Source organism: Trachemys scripta, chromosome 17, assembly GCF_013100865.1.
Source record: "Trachemys scripta elegans isolate TJP31775 chromosome 17, CAS_Tse_1.0, whole genome shotgun sequence".
NCBI classification, from domain to species: Eukaryota; Metazoa; Chordata; order Testudines; family Emydidae; genus Trachemys; species Trachemys scripta.
Window position 1 is genome coordinate 22,256,755 of NC_048314.1, and position 24,748 is coordinate 22,281,502.

Here is a 24,748-nt window from a genome sequence, read left to right on the forward strand (position 1 = left end):
GGGCGGAGGCAGGGGGCCCGGGACCCGGAGCCCGGGGGGGGGGGCAGTCCCGGGTCGGGGGGGCGCCACCAGCCAAGGGGTCCCCGGCCCGGAGGGGAAGACCGCCCGTGGGCACAGCTCTCACCTCCTGCACATCGAGCTCCTCCAGCGAGGGCACCTGCAGCGAGCCCGGCATGGCGCTCGCCCGCGCCCCGGTCTCCTTGAGCTCCCCTTCGGCGCCCTCCCGGCACAGAGGCAGGCCCCGCGCCACTGCGCATGCGCCACCAGGTCCCGCGGGACTAGTGCGCATGCGTCCCCTCGAAGCCAACGAGAAGCGGGTCAGCAGCGGGTGCACTACGTGGGGGCGGGGCTTGTTCTCTGTCCCCGCCTGCTCCTCCTCCTCCTCCTCATGCCCCGCCCGCCGTCTTGTTACCATGGTGACAGTTTGCTGCCTAGCTGAGCCCAGGCCAGGCCGCGTCCCGGGCGGGCACCATGGAGGTCACGGGCAGCACCTACCTCGGGGACTATGTGCATGGCAGGTGGGGGCTGGGGTCGAGGGGGGTTGGGCAGCCGTGGGGAACGCGGGGGCAGGGCTGGGCCATCACCCCACGGTGCTGGGCCATGACACTGTGTGAAGTGCAGGTGTGACAGTCCCCCAGCGTGAACAATCTCTGGGGGTGAAAACCTGCGAGTGGGGAAGCTCCTAGAGGCACTACCCTTGCACGCCTGCTTGCTTGTGCCCGCAGAATTGCAGGAGTGGAAGGACAAGCCCGGGTTGGGACCTCTTTGGCAATTGGGACCTTTTAGTGCGAGAGAGGCACAGCACAGGATGGGGAGCGACATAGCTGAGGTCTAATCCTGCTCCTGAAACAGCTTCCAGTGGCCCTGGGCAAGTCACTTAGGGCCAGATTTCTAAAGGTGTTTTGGCACCTAGAGATGCACATAAGGTGCCTAGTGGGATCTTCAAAAGTGCCTCATCGTCTGTCTCCCAACTCCCATTGAAATCAATGGCAGTTAGGCATCTAGGTGCTTTTGAAGATCCCACCGGGCACCTGTCTGCATCTTTGGGAGCCTAAATATCTTTGAATATCTGGGCCTTAACTTCTCTGCATCACTATCTGTAAAATGGGGCTAAAGTTACCATGCTGGGGGATGCGAGGATAAACCGGCTTCGTGTTATTCATCGCTCAACCACACTGCCTTGTTGGAGACACTGGAGAGTGGTAGGAAGAGTCTAGGACATTCCCTATTAATAATTGTAAATAGTGTACAAATGCTGCAGGAAATGATATTGGTGATTCAGTAGGTTAGACGCTTCCGTCCAATGCCACAGCCTGCTGATAGAGGGTGCTTTGCTGCTGTCGTCGTTGTCACATTTTGGATGAGATGTAAACCCGACATCTTATGGTTATTAAAGATTCCATGGCAGGTGGTGTTTATTTTTATTTTTATTTTTTCCAAAGCTAGGCGTGTTTGCCCTATTGTCCTGGCCAAATTCTTAAAGGCTGATTCAGTTTTGTTTCCCTAGCATTCCACTTGTAGTTCCTGTTGCAAAAGGTGTTTTCACATCCTGTCCTAAACCTTTGAATTATGTTGCTGGGACTGTTAACCCCCAGAAATGGCTGTGGTTAAATGGTGGATTCATTGATCCCTGGTTGTAAATCCAGTTTGAAATGCATTTGGTGGGGGTTGTTGGATGAAAGCTGCCTTGTAAATAACAGCCATTATTAGCCACCCTTTCTCAGGGTGCTTAAAAATGGTTATCAGTTTTCTACTGTTCATAGCTTCTGATTTATATTAATTACTAGCAATCTCCCCTTTCTTCCATTTGTAAATTTTTAAAATTATTTTTATAGCTGCCTTCCCCTCCAAACCAGGTCATTTTTTTAACCAGTAAGGTCTTCGTCAGTTGTGGGGTTTTGCCTTTTTGGACATCTAGTCAAGTGTTCTTAAACAATTCCTGATTATCATTCACAGGATTGAAGGGAAAGGCCGCTACACTCTCCCAACTGAAACCAAATATAATGGCACAATGAAAGATGGAATGTTTCATGGCAAAGGAACCTTGTATTTTCCTAATAGAAGCAAATATGAAGGAATCTGGGACTGTGGAATATCGAAAGAGGTATTATATCAGTAGTCCTTTAGATGTGATACTGAAGGCTTAGAAACATAGGAATAGAACATGAGGAGGTTGGAAGTTCACCTATGCCAACCCCCACTGCAGCCATAGGAATCTGATTGGGTTGGGGTATGCCCATCTTATCTAAAAGCTGATCCCTGCTCTGTATCAAAAGAAAGTTAAAACCCCTTTGCTCCCAAAGGTTACTGCCAATATGCTTTAGGCGAAATTCTCCCTGGTTCAAAGACTGTACATTCAGAAATGTTTGTATCATGAAATAAGTGGAAGCTTTCAAATCACCTCCTTTCCCATTGGTGGCTTTTTGACTCTCAATATTGGCTTCCCCTATTGCATGGACAATAGCTATTTCCCACTGAACAGGGAAATGATTTGGTTATGGAATGTGGTCCTTATGGATCTGCAGGCATCATTTCCATCTGCACTTAAATGTGGAGCAAAACTGTATATTATTTATTCTCAGATAACATGCATCCTTGGTAATGGATATAAAAGATTGTTAATCTTCACTCCATTCATCACACTTATTAGTTCGGTACTTGAATTTGTTTTGCAGGGGAAATACACCTTTGCAGATGGTCTTGAATTCAAAGATAAAAAATGGCATTATTGTGATGGCTATGACAGAAGATTTTATACAGAAATCTGTTCCGGCCTAAAACCAGCAGGTACTGTGTTGCATTTGTGTCTGGAAGGATTTAAACCAACAACTATGTTTATTAAGAGAGATTAATTCACCTACATGAGTAACTTGGAGCAGGAATATTCTGGTTTATTTCAGAACTCCATCCACATGACACTAACAAATGTGGTGAATAGTCTCTTCTTGAGTGATCATGTCATGAGGGCAGGACATTTGTTACCTAGCAATTTCTGACATCTAATTAAGCTTTTTATGGGTTTCACATTCACCGCATTCTAGACATATTTTTATTACAGAGAACTGGGACATAAAACAAAAAAAGATATATTATCTTGCACTCATAATTTTGCATAATGTTCTAAAGTACCTGAAACAGTAACAGAAATCCACAAACAGCATGGTACATGAAATGTGTGGCTTGAAAATGACAAATTTTGAGTGGATACAAAAATATATACTTACTTTATGTCCAGCCTATAAAATTTGTCTGTTAGACACATTTACTAGTTCATCTATGACTAAAAGGTGAAAAAATTATGTGATAATCACTGAATAATATATTGGCATAGTGAACTGCAGACTTACTATACAACATTTTAACAATGACAAGTCTCTTTAAGACATGGCTAAACTTTCTTGGCCTTATTTTGGAGTTTTCGCTGCATGTTCATAGTATTAGTCTTATGGGCTAAATCACAGGACTGTGAGTAAGGATAACCAAGATCTCTTCCTTTTTATGCCAAACATTTTCTGGGTGGGCCGCTCTATGCTTCAGTTTCTCCATCTGCAAAACGGTCATAATAATTACCTACCATAGGAAACCTTAATTTAGTAAAGTTTATAAAATGCTTTGAGATTTTGTGATGAAAAGTGCTATAGAGATGTAAAATAATATATATTTATTATCATTTTTTATTTTGATAAAAGACTACAGGTGTAAAAAAATGGGATTTTTTGTTTTTGTAATAAATTATACTGTGTCTTTTCAGGTATCTCTCAGCTTACAAATTTAGATCCTCCCAGAACGATTCCACAAGGCTGTTATGACTGTGGTGATGGATTCTATAATACTAATACCAGAGTTGTCATTGACTACAAACTCAGGTTTTTGAGGAACGCAGGTATGTGTTTTATTCATCTTGAAGTACAGTGTAAGTTGACTTCGTTTCACATACATTCATGATGATTATAGCATGCATGATTATAGCTGAAATTTAAAAACCTATATTCAAGTTCTGCAGCTACTGAGCTAAAATATTTCAAACAACATGGATTGTTTGTATCAATTAGTTAATTCCAAGGAAAGTTGTATAAACCATCCTGCACATTATTTAAAAAATTATAAGTGATGTTTTCACAGGCACATATGAATAAATGCATTTGATTAATATTTTAATAGCTTTTAAACCCCGGCAGACTCATTCTCCATTATGATGCCCAGCAAGACAGTGTTTTCAAAATAGATATCTATCTTTTCAATGGGCTCAGTCCGGCAAGGTGTCAAACTCTCTGCCCTGATCAATTAAGTATGTGCTTAACTTTAAGCATGGGAATAGTCCTTTTGATTGCAGTGAGACTGCTCACTTGCTTCAAATTAGGGACATATGTAAGTGCCTTGCTGGATTATGTCAGTGCTTGGGGGAGGGATAGCTCAGTGGTTTGAGCATTGGCTTGCTAAACCCAGGGTTGTGAGTTTAATCCTTGAGGGGGCCATTTAGGAAACTGGGGTAAAAATCTGACTGGGGATTGGTCCTGCTTTGAGCTGCATGACCTAGATGACCTCCTGAGGTCCCTGCCAACCCTGATATTCTATGATGCTAACACTTGCAGGATCATGTCTGGATATACTGTTGTGGGAGGGGAAGAGGGGAGACTAAATGAACTGTGGAGGTATCATATACCCTATAGTACTTAGCCTGTTTCATAAACCCTCAATAAATACTGATTTAGATTATTACAAATGGCAGTGATCCAAAATACTAGAGTGGGCCTACTGATGAGTAAGATAAGTAAAATGCTTTCCAAAAACACAGGAACCTGTACAGATTAGTATATGCGGGAACGCCTAGGAATTCAATTTATTGTTTTTTAAATGTATGCTTTGAACTCATTGTCCTTAGTTACATTTGTTTCTATAGCTTACAGATTGTATCAATTGATATTCACTAACATCACATCATAGAATGCAGTCTAACAAGATAATTATAAGTAGAATATGCAGTAGATTATTCTGATTTCTTTTCTATTAACATTCCTTTGAGAATCCACATTAGCGTAAAGTTAAATTTGTCAACATGGGTGTGAAGGAGGAATGTATCATGTAGCCATACCCTTCCTCTAAGAACACGAACACAATTGAAAGATCCAGCACTTGTTCGACATCAGAGGAATGTTGACTTCCCCAAGAGAAATAATTCAGGGCACAAGGCCACTGCAGTTAAAAAAAAAAAACAGCTGTAGGCAGAAGAAACTGAGGAAAGAGGCTGGAATGACAGGGAACAGATCCAGAACTATTCCTTTATAGGTTGGTCAGGAAAAAGCAGGAAAACCTCCAGGCTTCTGTCCAAGTCTTGAAAGCATCAAAAGCAGATGGTAGGAAGCATTCAGGAAGCTCTTACAACAGCTTGACAGGTTTAGCCAAATGACACCATCTTCCTCAGGTCTGGGAGTGGGATGTGAGGATACTCCAGCCCCAGCCTTTCACCTTTGTTGTGAAGCTGCTTGCTTCATTGCTGATTGAGCTAGCAGGGAAAGGAGGCACTCTGCCTTTAGCACTGACACTCCTGCCAAACAATCAATGAATCAAATCATCTTTCTAGCAAGGAAGAGAGAAGGCTCTATTTGAATTTGTTGCAGTTTGCTTTTCTTTAATGCAATGTGTGTACACAGCGTACCATAGAGATTCCTGCCTCAGTTAGCAGGACTTCAGTTTCACAAATATCGACGGCCTGAGGCTCATTTACATAAAGGCCCCTCACTGCCAAGTGGTGCAACGGGGCCCTAGTGCAGTTGAGACCAGGTCCAGGGTGCATAATGAAAACAATGGCTTCATTTCTCCTAGTGTTACTAGTCAAGGATTTCAATGTTTTAAAAAAGATTTGCAATTATTTCTCAGTTTATAAACCATTTCTTCCTTGGGGGTGTACTGAAAATTCTGTAGTCTGTTCATGTGCTTTTTGGATTTTTTCTTTTTTTCCCCAATATCATCTAATACACAAAATTGCAGACAAAAAGAACATGCAGAAATACCTATTTGTGAGAAGAAATCCTGTTCACATTTTTCAATCAGTCATTTTGGAGTTAGACCCTGCTACTGCCGCTAAAGGAATATAGCCTTTGAGACCTCATACTCCTGACACCATTTTTATTGAGTGGCCAATACAAAGACCTGAAGATGAATATCCAGAGTTTTGCATCTTTCAATGAAAAGCATAAAATATGAGATTTTAGATTTGCTGTCAAATGGAGAGTAAATTCCAGGGTTAAAGGAGAGCTATGGCATTCTGGGAATGTAGTCACTAGACACCATAATTTTCAAAGCGAAATTACAGTTAGAAGTAGAAGTCATTCCCTGCTGAGGCGGTGGAGTGAAAGGGAATAACTGAGAGTTACTAGCAGCTCTGCCCCACTGATAACAAAACAAAGATGTTTTTGGTGTAATATGCTTCCCTTCTGCTTCCGTCCTACTGATGCTAACTTAACTGGTGCAATCCCTGCTCCTGCTTCTCCTATTCTGCTTTGCTGCCTGTTCTTCATGCTCCTCCTCTAGGACTTAAATGGTGCATAGGCCTTGGGATTGGCCCTCTGCATGTGGAATTGCACCTGATGTACCTTTGTCTCTTTATAGAACATTAGAGAGGAGGGCAGAGAGGAGACAGAGACAAATCCTTCTCTCACTTACACCAGTGTAAATCCAGGGTAGGTTCATTGAAATCAGTAGGTTAACTATGGATTCACTCAGGTGTAACTAAGAGCGGAATTTGGCCAAGAGACTCAAGACAGGCTATTATTTATTGAAAGGAAAGGTTTTTTTAATGCTGGAGTCACAAAGCAGCCAATAAGATTTCGACAAGCCTAGAATCTTGTGACTTAAAGGAAAAGTCCCAGAGTGCTCAAGTGCAGAGTTTCTGAGTAAATTATTACAACCAGTAGAGGTTAGAAGTCAGGAGTATTATTTTATTCTGTAGTTTAAACAGCTGTATTTTTAGAACATCAAGAGTTTCATTACATGTCACTAATATGACTCTATAGTGAAGGTTGAGATGGCACTTTAATTCTAAGCCTCAATAATCACATGCTTGCAGCTTTCTCCTAACATTACCCTTGGGACTGAAACTTCTCATGCTTGGTCTGAATGAACCTGGAAGTGAATCATCTTGGAAAATTTGAAGAAATTCCATTTATCCCTTCTGGATCATCCAAGGACAAAATCCATTCACTAAGTGTGTGGCTATCCCTCCCTGTCGGTATCTGAGGGAGGCCACACCCCCTCACGTTGGGCCACTGTTCAGGCAAGGTTTACTGGGGAATTAGCAATCTCTCAAGCGCTGGCCCTCTAAGCAGGGCCAGACAGCAAGCCATCTGGGGCTCAGGCTCGGCAGGGCCACAAACAGTCTCGGGGCTCAGGCCCTCAGACAGGGCGGAGCACCAAACAGTCTGACGTCCTAGCTCTGGCAGACAGCAGACAAACGCAGTCCCCTTGGCCTAAGAGAGGCTATCACCCCAGAGGTGGGGTTGGCAGCAGGAGATAGGGGGACCCAGGCCCACCCTACTCCACCGGGTGCCAGCCTAGGGCCCTAACAGTGGCAGATGGTTCCATCACTGAGTCAGCGGGGATCCAGTCAAAACACGCTGACCTGGATTCAGGCAACAACACAACTGGACTAAAGTCTGGTGTCCCTGGGCTATTTCCTACACTCCCGTCATTGTGTACCTGTTGCTCGGGGTTGTCCTCCATCTCCCTGGGGTATACAGCTAATGGCAGCCCCAAACAGCTCCTTGGCGTCCCTGTCAGCAAGCAGCTCTGGCAGCACCTCTGGGTCCTTGGCGCAGAGTAGGTCTCTGTTGGGCTCGTGCCCCAGCGACGGGCGGGAGTTGTCTGTCTCTTCTGGTGGCTCTCGCCCAACTGAGCTGCCTTTTATACTTTCTGTCCTGCCCCTCTGCTTTTGGCAGGTCAGGCATGAGTGTCATGGCTCCACCCACCCAGGGGTAGGCGGGGGTTCCTCCCCATCAGTCTCTGAGGAACGCCGTGCACCCTTCTTGTCTTCAGGGGTTTTGTCTTACAACTAAGATGTGGTGTGTACAGAGTACTCCGTGAGGAATGTGGGCTTTGCTTTGTCTGAAGAAATGTAGTTGAGAAATAAAGCCATAACTATTTGAAAATCATGTGTTATTCATGCACAGTGTATTACTTTCCATACCACTCTTAGCAAGTACCAAATGTGAGCAGATGTTTGTGTGCTCAGTCTCTCAGCCACCGGTGACTCTAGCTGACATCAGAATTGGTAGAGGGGCGAGGACTTGGCAATCTTGCAGACCCATGGATCTTTCTAGATATGAGGCAGCAAGTTAAACTTAAAAAATTGTTCTACTGCAGGAAAAGAAGGACTGTACTTGCTGTACATCATTCTCCTCTGTGCTCCTCTGATGTTGCCCATTCTGTTGATGTAGGTAGTGGGTGAATCAGGGCCGGCTCCAGGATTTTGGCCGCCCCAAGCAGCCAAAACAAAAACAAACAAACAAGCCGCGATCGTGATCTGCGGCGGCAATTCGGCGGGAGGTCCTTCACTCCCAGGCGGAGTGAGGGACCATCCGCTGAATTGCCGCCGAATACCTGGACCTGCCGCCTCTCTCCAGAGCGGCCTCCCCAAGCACCTGCTTGAGAAGCTAGTGCCTGGAGCCGGCCCTGGGGTGAATGCTCTGATTCCAGACTACCCCTAGTCATTGCCTAAGAATCTGCGAACTCTTTTGGCAGATGCTCTTTGCAAAGGTATAGGAAAAGGAAAGCCCTTCACCACAAAAAAGAGAATAATATTTTCATTCTTCGACTGAACTTAGCTTCCTAGTGATTTGAATGTCTACTTATAAGACAAGATTATTTAGTAATTTACATATTTGTTTCTTGTTTATTAGATTTAAGATTCTGAATGTAGATGAGCTCTAGCTCCTGTATGTTGAAACTCTTAAAAGCTCTTCAAATAATTGTTCTATGGATACTTGTTAAGCTAAAGAAATCAGTTTTGATCGGCAATAAAAGTTCATGCTATTTCAAGTGCAATGCTACAGCTATTTGCTGTTGTATATTTAATCATTTTGAATTATATGTCGTGTAAAAGATTTTAGCTCTGGGGCATTTGCCAGATGGCTGATTCTGCGTTTCACACAACAAAAGAAATAATGTTTTTGTAAAGCTCTGAAAAATTGTTGGTAATCAGTATATTCTTCAAGGAATGGGATCCAGACCTGTTTAGAAAAAAAAAAAAAGCTTTTGCAGAAATTAATTTGAAGTGCTTAGTCTTTACCTCTGGGCTCTGAACAAAACAAATTGTGTCTATTGTTTGTGGATTTTTTTTTATCAATTTGACAAATCCAGTGAATTTTAAATTTTACATATTTTTGTGACGAATGCAGTTTGTTTGCAATTCATTGATCTCTCTGCTTAGGGCTGGCAAACTTACTTCTCCTGAAAAACAAGCGAAGACAGGTGAAGAAAAAGTTGTGCTCAGGTCTGTACATACATATAGGTACAAGCCAATAACCCTTGCTCACACAAGTAATCCTTTTGAACCTGAGTAGCCTATTGCTTTTTTTCCCCAACAGCTAAAACAGTTGTCCTTGTCATCTCCTGCCTTGGCTGCTGCTCATTCCTCTTTCTGAACTATCTGATATTCCTATCATTCCAGTCTAATCCCACCAAAATGCCATAGCAAAAAGTAGTTTACTTGTCCGCCATCTGACCAAGTTGCTCCCATTGCTTCCCTTGACCTCAAGGTCTTGCTTAGTTTTACTTCAAACTGTGTCTTGGATCTTGTCTCCTATTATGTTCCCTGATGTCTCCTTTCTCCACCCTTCTTTTATTCCCACCATTTAGCTTCTTCTGTGCTGCCCCACATTCATGCTAATCTCCAATGTCCCACTCCCCCACCTTCCAAAACCCCCACTTCTATGAAGGTCCCAGATAGAAAATATGGAAAATATTAGATGAACAAGAGGGACAGAATATTTGTTATTATAAACCCCTTCCTCTGGGTCTCCTAGTTCATCTCATCTTTCTGTGACTGTCTTCTAAACTGTAAGCTTTTGGGGGCAGGGCTTGTCTTAAAGTCTGTCTTGTGCCTAGCTGATACACGGCATTTAACAAATAATGCATATCAATTGACTTTCAGTGGGATTTCATACAGGAGTAAGGGTTGAGGAATACCACAATCACATCTTCTGCAATACTAGCAAGAAACTTACCAAGTACTATGTTTATTTAACTCACTTATTTACCTTAGGAACAAACTGCTCATTTGGGCGGTGAGAAGGAACCCAGACATAGGAGAGCGGGGAGAAGATTGCTGGGATTGATACTGGGGACTGCTGTGGGGCCAAGTCAGGGGAGCTGAATGGGAAGACTGGGGGTTGGGAGGAATTCAGTGTGTTTAACTTAAAGAGAAAATACCCTAATCTCATATAATGAAGTAGCTGTGTGCCTGTCATCACCCCAATCACTTTGGTTGTATCCCTTTGCCCCACCCTTCATTGGCCTTGTCTTTTGAGATTGTATGCTCTGTAGTACAGGGACTGTGTCTTCCCTGTGAAAGCATCTAGCACATTTTGGACACGACTGCAAAATACATACTTATGTCTTCCTCACAGCAAAAGGCTGTGCAAGCTACAGCTATAATTGAGAGCTCTATGCTAGATAACCTAGAGAGCATTTTTAAAATTAAATCTGGCTTCTAAGTTTTACTAGTTAATTTACCCCATTCAATAAAGCAGTTTATTAACCAGTATGATTAGCCCTCTCTACTGGAACTAGCATGGCTAACATGGTGTTAATATTAATACATGCATCACATTACTAAATCACTGCAATCATTTAAACAACTGTAGCCTTTGCTGATATATTGTTCATTGTGGTTTCCTGAGCCTAATATAATTGTCGCTTTGAAACTTGTGAAGGTTTAAATTCCAAATAGCAGCATGCCAAGAACAACAACTTTGTTTGTGTGTTAGCCATCCCATTGCGAATCCACTTAGAAAGTTTTGACCCAAACAGTATAGGGGCTTGTGTTCAGCTATACAGTACATGTGAAAACAAGTTTTGTAGGAGATGGAAAGTTCATTTTGAGGCCATTTTGGATTTACGCAATTAAATGGAAATGGAAGGGTGAGAGTTTGCGTGTGGAAGTAAAGGTTAATTGGATACATATTTTCCATTTTCTTGCCAACATTGATGTTGTTGAGATTAGGTGTGGCAAGGAAGGGGGTGCTGGAGATTTTTGGGGAGGGGCAGTAGAGGTGATGGCTGTGATGCTATCACAGATGGCTATAATTGTGGAATGGAAGAACACGATAAACTGCACCGTGGGTGATGGGAGGAGTCAGGTATGTGAGACAATGAACAGCTGTTGTTATTTACGGAGCACTGAGAATATGCTTGGTACTAACATAGATTAGAAGAAGACATAGTTTCTGTTCCAAGGAGCAGACAATGCAAAGGCCCTCTCTTGCAACCTTTGCTCAAGGCAAGTAGCTCTTACTTATGCTAATAGTCACGTTAGCTTCAGCGAGACAGCTCTTGTGGTTAAGGATTGCAGGATCAGGCCCTAACACAGATGCAGACAATCAAGTTCTAACATATAGTATGTATAAGGGAACAGTGCATGGCTTTCTCCTTGTAAGAGTCACCAAGTATTAATGCCTTGGGAGATTATAGAAAGATCCAAATAGGGTTAGTAGAGTGGTGGAGGCCTGTTGTTGGCTTGTAGCAGACTGGAAGGTAGAGTATTGCAGTTTGGATCAAAAAATAAAAAGACATAGAAATCATTTAAAAGACTCAAATGATGTATTCCAATGGCTCATCTAGCAAGATCTCAGTTTGCCTCAAGACTTCAACTACAGTAGATCTCATGCAAATTATTAGATTTCACAACTTTAGAACAACAGAGCATTTATTAAGCAAACTTTGCCTCCTTGGATTTTATCAATGTTTTCCTACAAAGCAATTTCCTTTATTTTCAAAATTTGAACATGAAAGTAGCCCATTTTAGCAGAATATATTTCCTGAATGTATATTCTACTGAGGCCGCTGAGGAAAATGGAGAAAGAATAAACTTTTAAAAATAAATGAGCTGAAATAAAATTCAACACACAATGTGAAGAACCACACACTACCTAATTGTGCCCAGGATGATAATTTACAGTTGATTAAAGAGTTTGTATTTAAAAAAAAAAAATTAAGGAAAATTACTTCTGAAGGTGAAGATGTGCTTAGACAATCATATTAACATATTCAAACAATTGGAATTTGTAAAATAGCAATTACAACAAGCTATCTGGTAGCATTAATCAAACGTCAAGGTTTAATTCCATTTTAAATATTGATGAAATGTGATTCTCCAGTCTAACCCTGGTGTTGCAGGGTTATGGAAGCCGCTAGCGACAGAAAAAGGGGAATGTGTAGTTAACAAGCAGCTGCCACAAAGAAGGATCGGCATCTGTGATTTAAATTGTTAGCTGCACAGTCAGGTAGAGTGTAAAAAGGGTAGTCAAGAGGCTGTTAAGTCCATTGCTGCCAATTATTAACAATCAGGGAGGAGCTTTAAGACTTGTTCAGTACAATAAACCCAGTTTGTCTTGTTTCAGGGGTTACTACTGAAGAGGTTGCAGCTGCACTGATTCAAATAGCCCTAAAACTACAGTAATTATCAACCAGTCTTCTTTAGCGTGGCAAAAGTCTGTTTAACCATAGCTTAACTCTTTACGGTCTAATATTTCTCTGCCTCTTTACACGTAGCTAATCCCTGGAGCCATTCTGATCTGTATTTTTGTGGTTCCTCTAGCTATCCTGAATAGGATCCTTCATTTTCCCTTACCTCAGTCTAAGGAATGTTTGTGTGGTGCCCACCAGTTGGATAATAGGCCTGGAGGTTCCAGATATTTTGCTCAAGGTCCTTCATTGTGGATATGGAGTCCCTGTTCTTTTTTGTGGCTCCCAGTGCATTTTACCCACCTTCCAGGGCTGCAGCCCCATTGAAGACACTGATTAGAAGTCAGTAGGACAGCGAGCGTGAGTGGAAGTTTGCAGACAGCGCCTTGTCAGCTCACTTCCACTTTCTTTTCCACTTGGGTTAGTTCTCAACTCTGTATGCAGTTTTCAGCAAGTTTTTCTCTTTTTAATGCAGCTCAGCTGGGAATAAAATATTAGGAGACATAAGAAAGGGGATGGAAAATAATACTGAAAATATGCCAGCCTCTGATACACCCTCACCCAGAAGAAAATGTTAAGTTCTGGTCGCCCGATCTCAAAAAAGAAAGTGATGTCGTCCGTGGATGAGTGATGAATATGATCAGAAATATAGAAAGGTTACAATGGTTTTATTTGGAGAAGAGACAAATAAGAGAGGACATGATAGAGGCATACAAAATAATGACGTATAGGTAAAGTAAATCAGTTGCTCCTATATATCCCTTTCCCGTAGTGCAAAGCATGGAGACATGCAATGAAAATGCAAGGCCGCCAACTTAAAATATCCAAAGAAATGCTTTTCTACACCATGCCTAGTTAACTGGGTGAACATTGCCACAAGATGTTATTGCAGCCAAAAGCTTAGGAGGCATAAGTCTAGGCATAAGTCAATCGCTAAATGAGAGTGGGTATGAAGATGCTTTCCCTTTGTACAGATTATTGCATAATTCTTACTGTGGGGTTTCTGGCGTCTGTCTTGAAGCAGCTGATACCGGCCACGGAGACCAAAACCTGGATTTGTAAGCTCTTTGGGGCAGAGACCAGCTTTTTGTTCTTTGTTTGTACAACACCTTGCACAATGGGGTCCTGGGCCGTGCCTTGGGTTCCTAGACACCACAGTAATACAGGTAATCATAAATGGATCAGCTCCAGTGGGGGTAATTGCTCTATTCCTCTGAATGAAGCAGAGGGTGCCCTAAGGTAGGGCAATGTGCTGTAGTCCCTTCACCAGACAGGCTCTTCTTTCTATTCAAAGTGTAAATTGGTAATAACGGACTCCATTGGGACATCTCCTTACAGTTCAGCCTTTGTGAAAACCGTATGGAGTCTTTCTCAGTGCTTATTTGCTGATACTTACTGTGCATAGAATCAGATCGCTGCATGAGCTGAGCTATGGTGGTGTTAGGCCTGGATCAGAGACTAAAATCCTTAGAAGAAAAGGCTTAGGTGCATGTCGTCTATTGAAAAATGTTTCTTTCTGCATCAAGCTGGATGGACCAGGCTCCTGTTGAAAACTCATGAACTGAAGTCAAAAACATCTTGTGCCTTTCATATTGGTCAGCTGAGCACCAGAATTCCATGACCAATGCAGATTCGTTACCAGGAAGGCAGTTTGCTCACTTCATGGAACTCACCTGAGCAATACGATCCTTATCAAAGGAAGCAATGGATACAGGTGGTGTTTAGCATGTGGGGTTTTTGATTGATTACCTCATTTTGACAGAAACAGACAATTTAATTTTCTTGCAATTATTACAAGTACAGAGTAACAACTCTTACATCGAGAAGGTACATAATCACATAGACACTAACAGTCTGGACACTATCTAGCTCATCTAGATACTTCATGGCCTCATCTCCGTAATATTGGAGCATCTGGAGTGCAGAAATAGAACTTGACATGCAAAATAATCACAGCTTGCACATGATTTATTGATACTCCCTGTCCTGGGCTCTGGGACCCTCCCCCCTTGCAGGGTCTCACAGCTTCGACTCCAGCATGAACCCAAACATCTACACTGCAGTTTTATAGCCCCATAGTCCGAGCCCTGCAAACCCAAGTCAGCTGACCTGGGCCAGCCATTGGTGTTTTATTGCAGTATAGACATACCATAGGGGCCAACTTTGCAGTCCTACTACAGCTTTCACTGGGATGTGTCTACCTAAGGACTTCAGTGTCAGACCTTAAACAAATTCAGTGTTTTTTCTCTTCTTTTTAGTCATCCTTTTAAAAAAATTATTCCAGTGGTGCTTATTTTCTCCTGGCTTATTTCCTTTGAGACAGAAAGAAAACACTGTAATTGTGTGTTTTATTAATGTCACACTCATGCCAAGGAATAGAGCACAAGATGTATCCTGTACCTGCTGAGGTGGACAAAAAAGAAATATATCCACTTGGGGAATTTTATCAAAATGACATCACTGTATCATGCGTTACAGCAGTTAAAGCACATCTACAGGCTAAACTAATGAAAGATCATGGGCAATACAGCCGTCTTTTCCACAGCCCCGTTCATAGCAGTAAGCTTTTACAAAACATCATCCCTGAGTGTGGAATTGTGAGGGAGGTGACAAGCACAAATAACTGCTGTGCGTATAATTAGTAACTGTGTGTGGAAGAGTAACACACAGTAGCATGCTCTTGGGGGAAACCTCCTCCGATTCACAAGCATCTCTGACTGCTGTTTGTAAAGGGGGTTGTGACAAGTGCCACCCTTTCGACGTGGGACAGAAGCCTGGGCACGTGCGTTGGTTAAGTCTACATTCACCAGTGCTCTAGCAGGGCTCAGCACGAGCAGCACCCCACAGGCCGGGAGTGCCTGCACTTGTGTCACTTGACCATGAATTAAAAAAGATGCTAAGATGGGAAAAAAGGAAAGGGAAACAGAGAAAGGAAAAGACAAGAGCAGATAGGGTTTGATCCAAAGCCCACTGAAGTCAATGGGACTTAAGAACAAACCTAAGATTTTAGCGAAGGGGCACCTCTTTGCCTTACACCCTTTGTTTGCTTCTCTCCTTAGACCAGCACAGCTGCATTTTTATGACTTTTTAAACTTAAATGTTGCTATATAACCATAATAAAGGCCCAACTCATAAGCAGACGTGTCCCTTCAGAAGCTGATTCCTCACTAGCAACGTTTCTTTTTTTTTAAATCTATAATTGACAAGGTCAGTGTTTTTTACTTTCAGGTAAGCATTGCTGATTACATTGCTACAAAATCCTTGACAGTTGGACCCAGGTTGGTTAGAAGCACAAATTGCAAACATGGATCAGAGTTTGTAAAGATGACAGTAAACAGAAGTAGCTCTGCTACAGTATGTTTCATTTGAATACGAAACTAGATACGGGTACTGTTTAAAGCAATATCATTCATATTTTTATCTGATCATCTACACAGATTTTTTTAAATCACCAACACAAGTAAAAGCCTATCAAACAGGTTTTTCAGACAGGCTGTTTTAGTCCCTTCAACGGAAAGACCCTAACTACTACTGTTTATCAAGTTATAATTTTCTGTAATTATTCAAAATATTTCTATTCATGCTTTGCTGGATAGGTGTTTTCTCCAAATTGCCTGTTTGGTTTTCACTTTTCACATTGTCTCTGTGCTCGGAGAGATGACAACGTGACAGACATTGAATAAGTGTGGGAGATGCAGAAGATTGTCTAAAGTACTTCCATCAGCTGGTACGTCAGCTTGTTGCTATCGGTTATAAGGTGGCATTTTTGTATCATTATATTGGAAGAAGAGCTGTAAAAAAAATCCAGATGAACTGGGGCTTTGACTCTGGACGTTTCGCCAATTGCAATTTTCATAAACTGACACCAACATCAATAAAGTTTTACGTCCTCATTTAGGTCATTTATGGGTATCTACTGTAAATGACCATGAGACCAGAAATTATACTATATACAAGGAAGTGTTACAATTTTTTGCACAAGTTCCAAACAGTTAATTTGATCAAGTGGCCTAATGATCAGATCTATTACCATAAACCCTGTATCGCATCCTTCTGTTATATATGTTTGAATCTTGGCAAATGCCAACAAAACTGTACACAGGATCTGTTGGCTAAGCAAGAAGTATTTTAAAAATGCATTTATTCCTCAAAGAAAATACCCTTTCTGATCTGGACTCCTCTATGCAAAGAGCAGATCTGAATCTGTAACATTTGACAATTTCTTTTTCTCTCTTTCAGACGATGATGAACATGAATGGATCATTCGCACCTGTCGGAAAGGCTGGGATGAAATAACTGGATTTAAACCTAAACAGTGAACACACCTTTAGCTTCTACCCTGATTTTGGAAAACATCATTTGATTCATCCTTAAGTCTGAATGTCTTGGTGGATTTAGATCAGCCCCTACCATTATGTGAATGTAGTTTTATAGCCTTTGTTAGCATAATAAAACTGGAACCATCATTTAATCAACTACGTTCACATGAAGCCATGGAAATAAGCTTACTATACTTATCCTAATATTCCTGAGAGGTGTGCAGTGTAGTAGGATCAATATATACACGTGACATTATTAAGCCTCAACATACAAAACATACAAACAATTTACTAAAGAGACTGCCTCAAATTCAGTGCTGAATGCATTCAGCTCCATTTTAGCATTTTTCCCCAGGTCCCAGTTATCTGTCTGGGTGTATTTCTTTACCCTCCTTTTGTTCAGTACTTTGATATTGACTGATCATTGTAATAATGTACACCAGTTATTCTTTAATGACTAGTTTGCTAACTAGGAAATTATATCCATTTACCAGGAACATTTGTTGAACTCTCCTTTAACAAAATAATAAAAGAGAAAAACTGGGTGGGTTGCTGTTTCATTCGTAAGCCAGAAAATATTTTAAGATCAAATAAAATGGAATTACATCATTTTCTTGATGTAAGTGCCAGCACTTCTACTTGCATGAACTTTATTTATTACACAAATCAGACATTTACAAAGCACAACATTAAAAGTATGTAACAAAACAGACATTGGTTTTACAAAAAAAGTGCTTACAATTTAGTTTTTGTTTTTTCAATAAATACTAGTCTTGACTGTCCACTCATTCAAAAGGATTTTTTTAACCATTGTAGCCAAGACATGTGTAATTGCAACATGCTACAACAAAATGATCTGCTTTCGAAATAAAATTCTGAGAAGTGTTTATAGTTGGCCTCAGATTACAAGGTCTGAATAGATCAGTGACAGCAGTAGTGCAGGATTTAGCCCCCGCCCCGAGCATTACGTTGTGTAAGCATCGTTAGCTAGGGCATTGGGGTTAACCAACATGAGCCAAAAATCAACAATGTTTTGGGAATAAAATTTTAAACCACTCCATTTTCAGTCCCTCCCCCATCAGATTTATTTATCATATTAAATTCTAGTGGAAAGTTCATCTTTCACTGGCTAACCTCATTGGGTTTAGTCTATAACATTTTTTGTAAATAGCCATTGGAATACTGTAAGACACAGAATCTGCAGTACTGCACCATAACCCATTTGGCAATTACTGAATAACCTAAGTAAATGCAAAGGATTTAAAAAAAAAAAATCTACAGAGAGGAGATGAATGCGAATGACCTGAGATAAGGTTTTGTTCAATGGCAACAGTCAATGTGAAATGCATTTGTGAAACAAAGTATTGAATAAATTAGAGGATTTCTTACATTCTTGGTACAGTTGAGTATTTTCCATACACAATAGTTTAGCTCTAAAACTGCACAAGCTGAATTGCTTCCAGTTCTTCCAAACAATTTGGGCTTAATACATCAGAGTCAGATTTCTGCAAAGCTGCTGTGGCTACTTACTGAAGAGATCTTCCTTGAGCATGAGTTGTACAGTGCAATACTCTCTACACGGCTAGTGGTGACTCCACTTACACTATATATATTTGGTCAGAAATGTCTACACATTAGCCCTGTGCTTTGCATTCTGATCCTGTCAGTGGTAACAGTTAAAATAACTTTGATGTACAGTACATATTACAAGTCAAATTTGATCAGTAACTAAGTGGTTGTTTAGCAGACATATTCCGCAGTCTCCCGCTCATAAAGCCGCTGAGACAGAAGAGAAATGCATCAAACCTTTGTCTCCCTCAATATAACCGGGTTGTGGAAATCTCCGTTACCATGGCGTGTGGGGTCAAGTTACAGTCTGGAGTCTCATCCTCACAGTCTTAAACTGAACATCTACCCATTACTGTATTACACTAGTTCCACAACAAAACAGTCATTAGAATGAGCAAGCAGAGATGGGGGAGAAAGTGGCCCTTCCAAGCAGCATGTCACCATCAATGCCATTTCATGTGGACACAGACCAATTCACTACAACCTCGCTGTAACACATACCAACAATCTGAATGCTCAGCTACAGCAAACAAAAGGCTTGCCGTTCTCTCGCTCATGGTTACATACAAAAAGAAAAGAAAAAAATCCGGCTTATCATGGACTGAAAACAGATGCAAATTTCTACCAGTCACCTCCTCAAAGGAGCAATAATACTGAGTTCTGGAACAACATTAACCAATCGTATCACAGATGCAGATGGGCAGACACCAGTCTCATGATGGTTGAATTCAATGGAAACTATTATTAATCTTTCAGGAGGTGAATAATAGTATTTTATGGACTTCTAACTTCATCTGCCCTTTCAAATGTTCATTTAAAGTGTGGATAAAACTTCTAGCTGTTGGGTACGCTTGGCCTAGCTGAATTATCAGAACAATGAATATATGCAACGAGACATATTGACTTGTTATTTCAGCAAATCTCAAGATGTGTTTTTGCTCAGTTACTTCTCCGGTCAATAGATCTTGATGTTCACCTCAACAGAAGTCCATAGCTGCTCATTATGCAATTTACTTTGCGAAGTTACTTGGGTGAACACCTCCTCGCAGTGAGCTAGCCCCACATGCCCAGAAAGCTTTGCTCTAGCAAGATAATGGGGTACAACTAGGGAAAGTGCTGCAGTGCTGGAAATACTCACTGCCTAATGGTAGTGTGATGGCTGCCATCTGGACTGAAACTGGAGATTGGACCAGGGACCTCCAGAGCGAAAAGCAAGAGTCTTTGCAGCTTGAGCTATAAAGCCAGGTTGTCTAGCTGGTGGACTCAGCCTCTGCAGATCAGGCACAGAGAGGGACAGGTCTCACACACTGATGGGTCACATTAGGACCTCACATTCTTGGAAAAGCTGCCTTCAAATATCACCAGCAAGGTTGGCTGGAGCACTCACAGGAGAGGGAGATTTTGTTAGGGACCAACTACTAATTTCAAATCTTGTTTACCTTTTATTATTACTATCTAAGAAGGATCTTTGCAGTGTTTCTTTCCTGGCTCGGGACCAGGTTGTTGAGCCCTTACTCAGTGGTTGCAAGGAGACTGCTCATGAGAGTAAGCACTCACCAGAATGGGCGAGCGCTCCACAGCCTGGCCCTTTCTGAGCTGTCGTTTTGAATTGTGGCTTAGAGCATTGGGCTCTCACCTCAGTGAGCATTAGCCAGGAGTAGCTGGGAAACACCGGAAATGGGGCACAACATAAAGACCGAGGTAATCATAAAAAAAGCTGCCAGATTTATTAGTGTGGCCTTTATCACACGCTGTCCTTGCCTGCTGCGTGAGCTCGGCCGTCGCTTGTTCCTACTGGCCCCGTGTGTGCAGTTTAAACTAGTTAGTTTCACTAACTATATAAAGTGATCTCTTAAAAGTTACAGGCTTGATTTGTGCACCACTGGGGCAGGGAAGCAGGAACTGAACCCCTGGGGCCAGCAGAGGCTGAGGAGCGCTGGGGGCTGATTCACAGGAATCCCTCCATCAGGAATTCCACCAAGTAGGGACAGCTTTGACTAGCTGCTGGGCCACCAGAGGAGTCCAGCTAGGGATATGCTGAGTCCTACCCATTCTCCTGTTGGACAGTGCCCGTTTCTGTTTGGATGTAGGCTAGCTACACCCCCAGTGGAGCACTGGTGTACAGAGACCTTGTGACCGTTCTCACTGGCTAAACTTTTGCTGCTAGGATCTGTGTCAGAGTGACTCAAGTCCTATGTATTTAAGACACAACTTTCATTTGGAATTTTAGTAGCGAAATGTATCATTTCCCAACCCCAGTGGGTGCAGTGGCCAGCAGTCTGGTGCAGATACGCTCCTGGGATCACTCATTCAGGAGTGAGAAATGACTCCAAACAAAAGGCTGCCAGGAAACAAAGATGTGGCTGATGGTCCTTGGGATGGAGGTGTGTCTAGCACGCTGAGGGCAGGAATAACCATCAGGAACCTCTGAGCACTAAGCATGGCCGTGACACCCACTCCCTTTGTGAGCTTGGGCAAGTCATCAGCTTCTGTCTCAGTTTTCCCACCTGTAAATTGGGGAGAAGGAGATTTACTTACCTACCTCATGGGGAGAGTTAATGGATTAGTGGTTCTAAATCTCTTTAAAGATGAAGGGCCATATTTCTGGCTGGCATAACTCTATTAGCTTCAGTAGAGTTACAACCAGCAGTCAATCTGGCTCAATGAGTGCTAAGTGGCTGACCTAACGGGCCTGATCCAGATCCCATTTACACTAATGTACATCAGGCAGAACCTAACGGAATCAACAGTGTTACACTGGGGCAAGTCAGAATCAGGCCCAAGTACTTTGCTCCCTTCTTTCTTTGTATTGTTAGGTAACAATCAATACCACCTCTGGCTCAGCAGGTAATGATCTTTTCCTGTTCCATGATGCTGGAAGCAACGATGAAAGTGCAGTAGGATCACTAACTTGGGCTGTGCATGGCAATGCCTTAGGGACTCATTGTCATTCTGCAGGTCCACAAGAAACAAGCGAAAACCATGACTGTTGGCAGTGCTGCTGGGAGGCAAGAACATTGGCTATCAGATGCTGTCGGTGCGAATAACAGAATGCTGAATTGAGTTTCTCCTGCGTGACTATCAGAGTTGCCTTTGATTGAACACCATGTTTCAGCGACTGAGGGGCAGCGATGGTGGGAACGCTATGGACAGATGAGGAAGAGTTCGCGCCGTCAATATTGAAATAGGATGACCTAGCGGGAAAAAGGTTAATGGAGAGTTAGCTACTTACAAAGACAAGCCAACGCCTTAAGAGAACCATGTTTTCAGGGAGCAGTGGCTGTCGTGTTTCCCAGCTGGAAACCAGAGGCTTGCTCAATCAAGGATTTTCCCCATCAACCAACTTTTTAAAAAAATAAAAAACATGGTTTGAACTTAAGCTTTAGTGACCCTTTCTACAGAAAGAAGAGTTGTCTTGTGTAGATCAGTGTCAGGAACAGGAGATTATGGGAATATGTTAATAGCAGCCTTCATTTAAATTAGCTTTACACCAAGGGCAGATCTTTAGCTGTTCAATCATAGTACACCTTATGCAAACTTTATGTCAGGGGTTATTTTGTTTGCTCTATGGAAGCCTCTCACACAGCCAGTCACTGGGGTGTTTTGTTTTTGAAGAATAAGATCAGGACTTTAACCAATTTATTTTTGTCTATCTACTCAAAATAACAGAGCAGGCTGGCCCAACAGTACAATCTGAGTGTGTGCACACATGCGCCTCTTCACTGCAAATGGAACCAGGGCCCTAGGTTTATTTGTGTAGGGTCCTCCATCATTTTTAATTGTCAGTTGAATCCTATTACAAATCACATATTTGGAAAGAGACATCACGTTAAAGTGATAAGGTGGGGGAGGTAATATCTTTTATTGGACCAACTTAAAAAGATATTACCTCACCGACCTGGTCTTTCTAATATCCTGGGACTAACAGGACTACATCACTTCAGATTGACTGTTTTAAAAAGGTAAGTATAGAGGGGACAGCCCTGTACCCTCAGCGTCTGATCCTGAGACATTTCTTAAGCAAAAAGCAACAGAGAGTCCTGTGGCACCTTATAGACTAACAGATGTATTGGAACATGAGCTTTCGTGGGTGAATACCCACTTCGTCAGACGCATGCAAGTAAGTTTAAGTGGCAAGTAGTTTAATTGAAACCAGTTGCACTACCGGTACGAGTAGAGTTTGCGTGTGTAAGGGCATCAGAACTGTTTATCAAAGAGTTTGATAATCCAGGGTTGCCAAACAAAATACTGAACACTTAGAAAGGACAGAGCTCCATGTCTTCAGGAATGGGTGCTGAAAGCTGAAACCAACGGGAGCTGAATGCCCCAGGCTTCTGAAAATCAACCCACCATTGAATTGCCTAAATAAAGCTTAGGAGCCTAACTTTAGACACACATTTTTGAAAGTCTTGGCAGGAGGTAAAATGTTTATTTGAACAGTAAGCCACACACCAGACATGGTCAGTGTTCAGTTGAACCATGCTGGTTCATATCCAGTAGTTTTCTGTTATTGTTTCAAGACACAGTAGACAAGTATTTAGGGTTGGAGTTTTTTGGGGGTTTTTTTAAGTGATGCCAGAGTCTCCAGAAGAGTTTCTCTTTCACGTTAATTCATGGAAAACTGAAAGGTCAGTGGATAGCAAAGGCCCTCTCTACTCAGAGTCAATGTGAATGCCCCTTCACCACAAACCACATGGAAAGCTGAGTAATAAAGCATGAGAAAATGCTCATTACTACATGGAAAGGGGAGAGACCAAACGAATGGGTGACGGTGGATCAGGCAGGACGAATCAAAAGACTTCAATAACTCTAAGTGCAACAACCCAACACATCACAAGAACACCAGGTGCTGAAAGGTGTATGGACGACAGATATTTTGTCAGTGGTTGGTGAGTAAATCCAGGGTCACCAGCCATGGGGACAGAAGGGATGAGTTGGTAGCAGCTGGGGAGATATTTGGATGAAGCAGGGATGTTTGGTGGCACCAGGGAACAGCTTTCATCTGACAACAGGCAGCACAAGGCTGTGGCAATGATATTAGACACAACTTTACTACAATTAATGCTTGGACGCCAAGCCTGGAACAGGGACTACATTTACCTTCTCACCCCTATTAGATAGTGGTCCTTCCATGTCTGCTTTGAGGTGCACTGGTGGAGCAGTGTAGGGAAGTCTACAGTGCACTTGCCCACACTGTACCTGACCTGTGAATGAGAAGAGGGCTTCAGCCTCTGTGACCTTCAATCAATTATTCTTTGTGCCAGAACTCAATTAACTGCCATTACGCTATAAATAACACCCTCCCTCTAGGCTAGGCAGCCAGGATACTGAGCAAGAAATTGGTCGGGACTGAGCAATAAGAGGAAGGTAAAGGAAGAGTAACTTGTACATCCTTGCTTTGTTTCCATCATGCTGATGCTTAAAAATTAGCTTCTACCAAGATGCATATGGATCGGGGCGGGGGGGGGGGGGGGGGGAACCTTCAGATTTTCTTAAAAGCAAAATGATCCAGTGTAGTCATTGTGCCCACCTTAGCAGCCCATTAATGAAGTGGGTGTTCTGGGACCCACCATTCACAAATGATTAATCAGCACTTAGAATGATAGGAAGAAAACTGCTGATCCCAGTCATGGGAACAAGACCACTCAATCTCCAAATTAAGTAATAACTACACGGTCATTAGCCATCATCCCGATTTACAAGGAAAATGGAAGGAGGGATAATGACCAACAACGTAAAGCCAATACGATGACCTGAGCTGAGGATGAGGGATTCTATCGAAAGAGACCATAACTATGACTTCTCCTTTATCCATTCCCTTCTCCACCTCTCTGATTCTCTCCACCACAGCTGGCATTAAGCTCTTTGATCTGCTTGGCTGAATAGATTCTTCAGAAAGCCCCAAAGGCCAGAGTTTTTTCAGGGGCCTGTTCTCTATAGGGAATCAGGACCTCCCTGACCATGGTCCACAATTAATGAGACGTCAGACCCTGCAGAGAAGAGTATCCGCACCATTTGTGCACTGTACATTCACAAGGAAGTTCTTGATAGCGGGTATCTATGCAACGGCACCATTAACTTCTTTGAACAGAGCTTCTCTTGCTACAAAGCCCTTACTTTCCCCAGCGGTTGCATTGCCAACTTTCTACTCGCCCAAAACCAAACACCCTTGCCCTGCCCCT

General features: G+C 42.4%; 3 protein-coding genes across 6 annotated transcripts in view; 1 reads left to right on the top strand and 2 right to left on the bottom strand.

Annotated features, from left to right (window-relative positions):
• NDUFA8 (NADH:ubiquinone oxidoreductase subunit A8) overlaps positions 1–278 on the bottom strand; it is a 5,182-nt gene extending 4,904 nt beyond the window's left edge. The window contains exon 1 of the mRNA XM_034793866.1: positions 125–278. Within this exon, the coding sequence (XP_034649757.1) occupies positions 125–175 (51 nt within the window). The 5' untranslated portion in view covers positions 176–278. The remainder of the gene's footprint in view (positions 1–124) is intronic.
• Positions 1–17,569, top strand: part of MORN5 (MORN repeat containing 5) — a 17,896-nt gene extending 327 nt beyond the window's left edge. Inside the window, exons 1-6 of one of the 3 annotated variants that reach the window (XM_034793867.1) lie at positions 383–518; positions 1,957–2,104; positions 2,676–2,787; positions 3,752–3,883; positions 9,425–9,487; positions 16,918–17,566. In XM_034793867.1, coding sequence (XP_034649758.1) covers positions 472–518; positions 1,957–2,104; positions 2,676–2,787; positions 3,752–3,883; positions 9,425–9,487; positions 16,918–16,997 — 582 coding nt within the window. In that variant the 5' untranslated portion in view covers positions 383–471 and the 3' untranslated portion in view covers positions 16,998–17,566. Of the gene's footprint in view, positions 1–382; positions 519–1,956; positions 2,105–2,675; positions 2,788–3,751; positions 3,884–9,424; positions 9,488–16,917 lie in introns of those variants that run through there. The other 2 variants (XM_034793869.1, XM_034793868.1) reach the window with 2 other exon arrangements.
• Positions 17,570–18,365: 796 nt separating this feature from the next.
• LHX6 (LIM homeobox 6) overlaps positions 18,366–24,748 on the bottom strand; it is a 41,194-nt gene continuing 34,811 nt past the window's right edge. Inside the window, exons 9-10 of one of the 2 annotated variants that reach the window (XM_034793865.1) lie at positions 23,667–23,770; positions 18,366–21,760 (exon numbers count right to left, since the gene is read on the bottom strand). In XM_034793865.1, coding sequence (XP_034649756.1) covers positions 21,740–21,760; positions 23,667–23,770 — 125 coding nt within the window. In that variant the 3' untranslated portion in view covers positions 18,366–21,739. Of the gene's footprint in view, positions 21,761–23,624; positions 23,771–24,748 lie in introns of those variants that run through there. The other variant, XM_034793864.1, reaches the window with a different exon arrangement.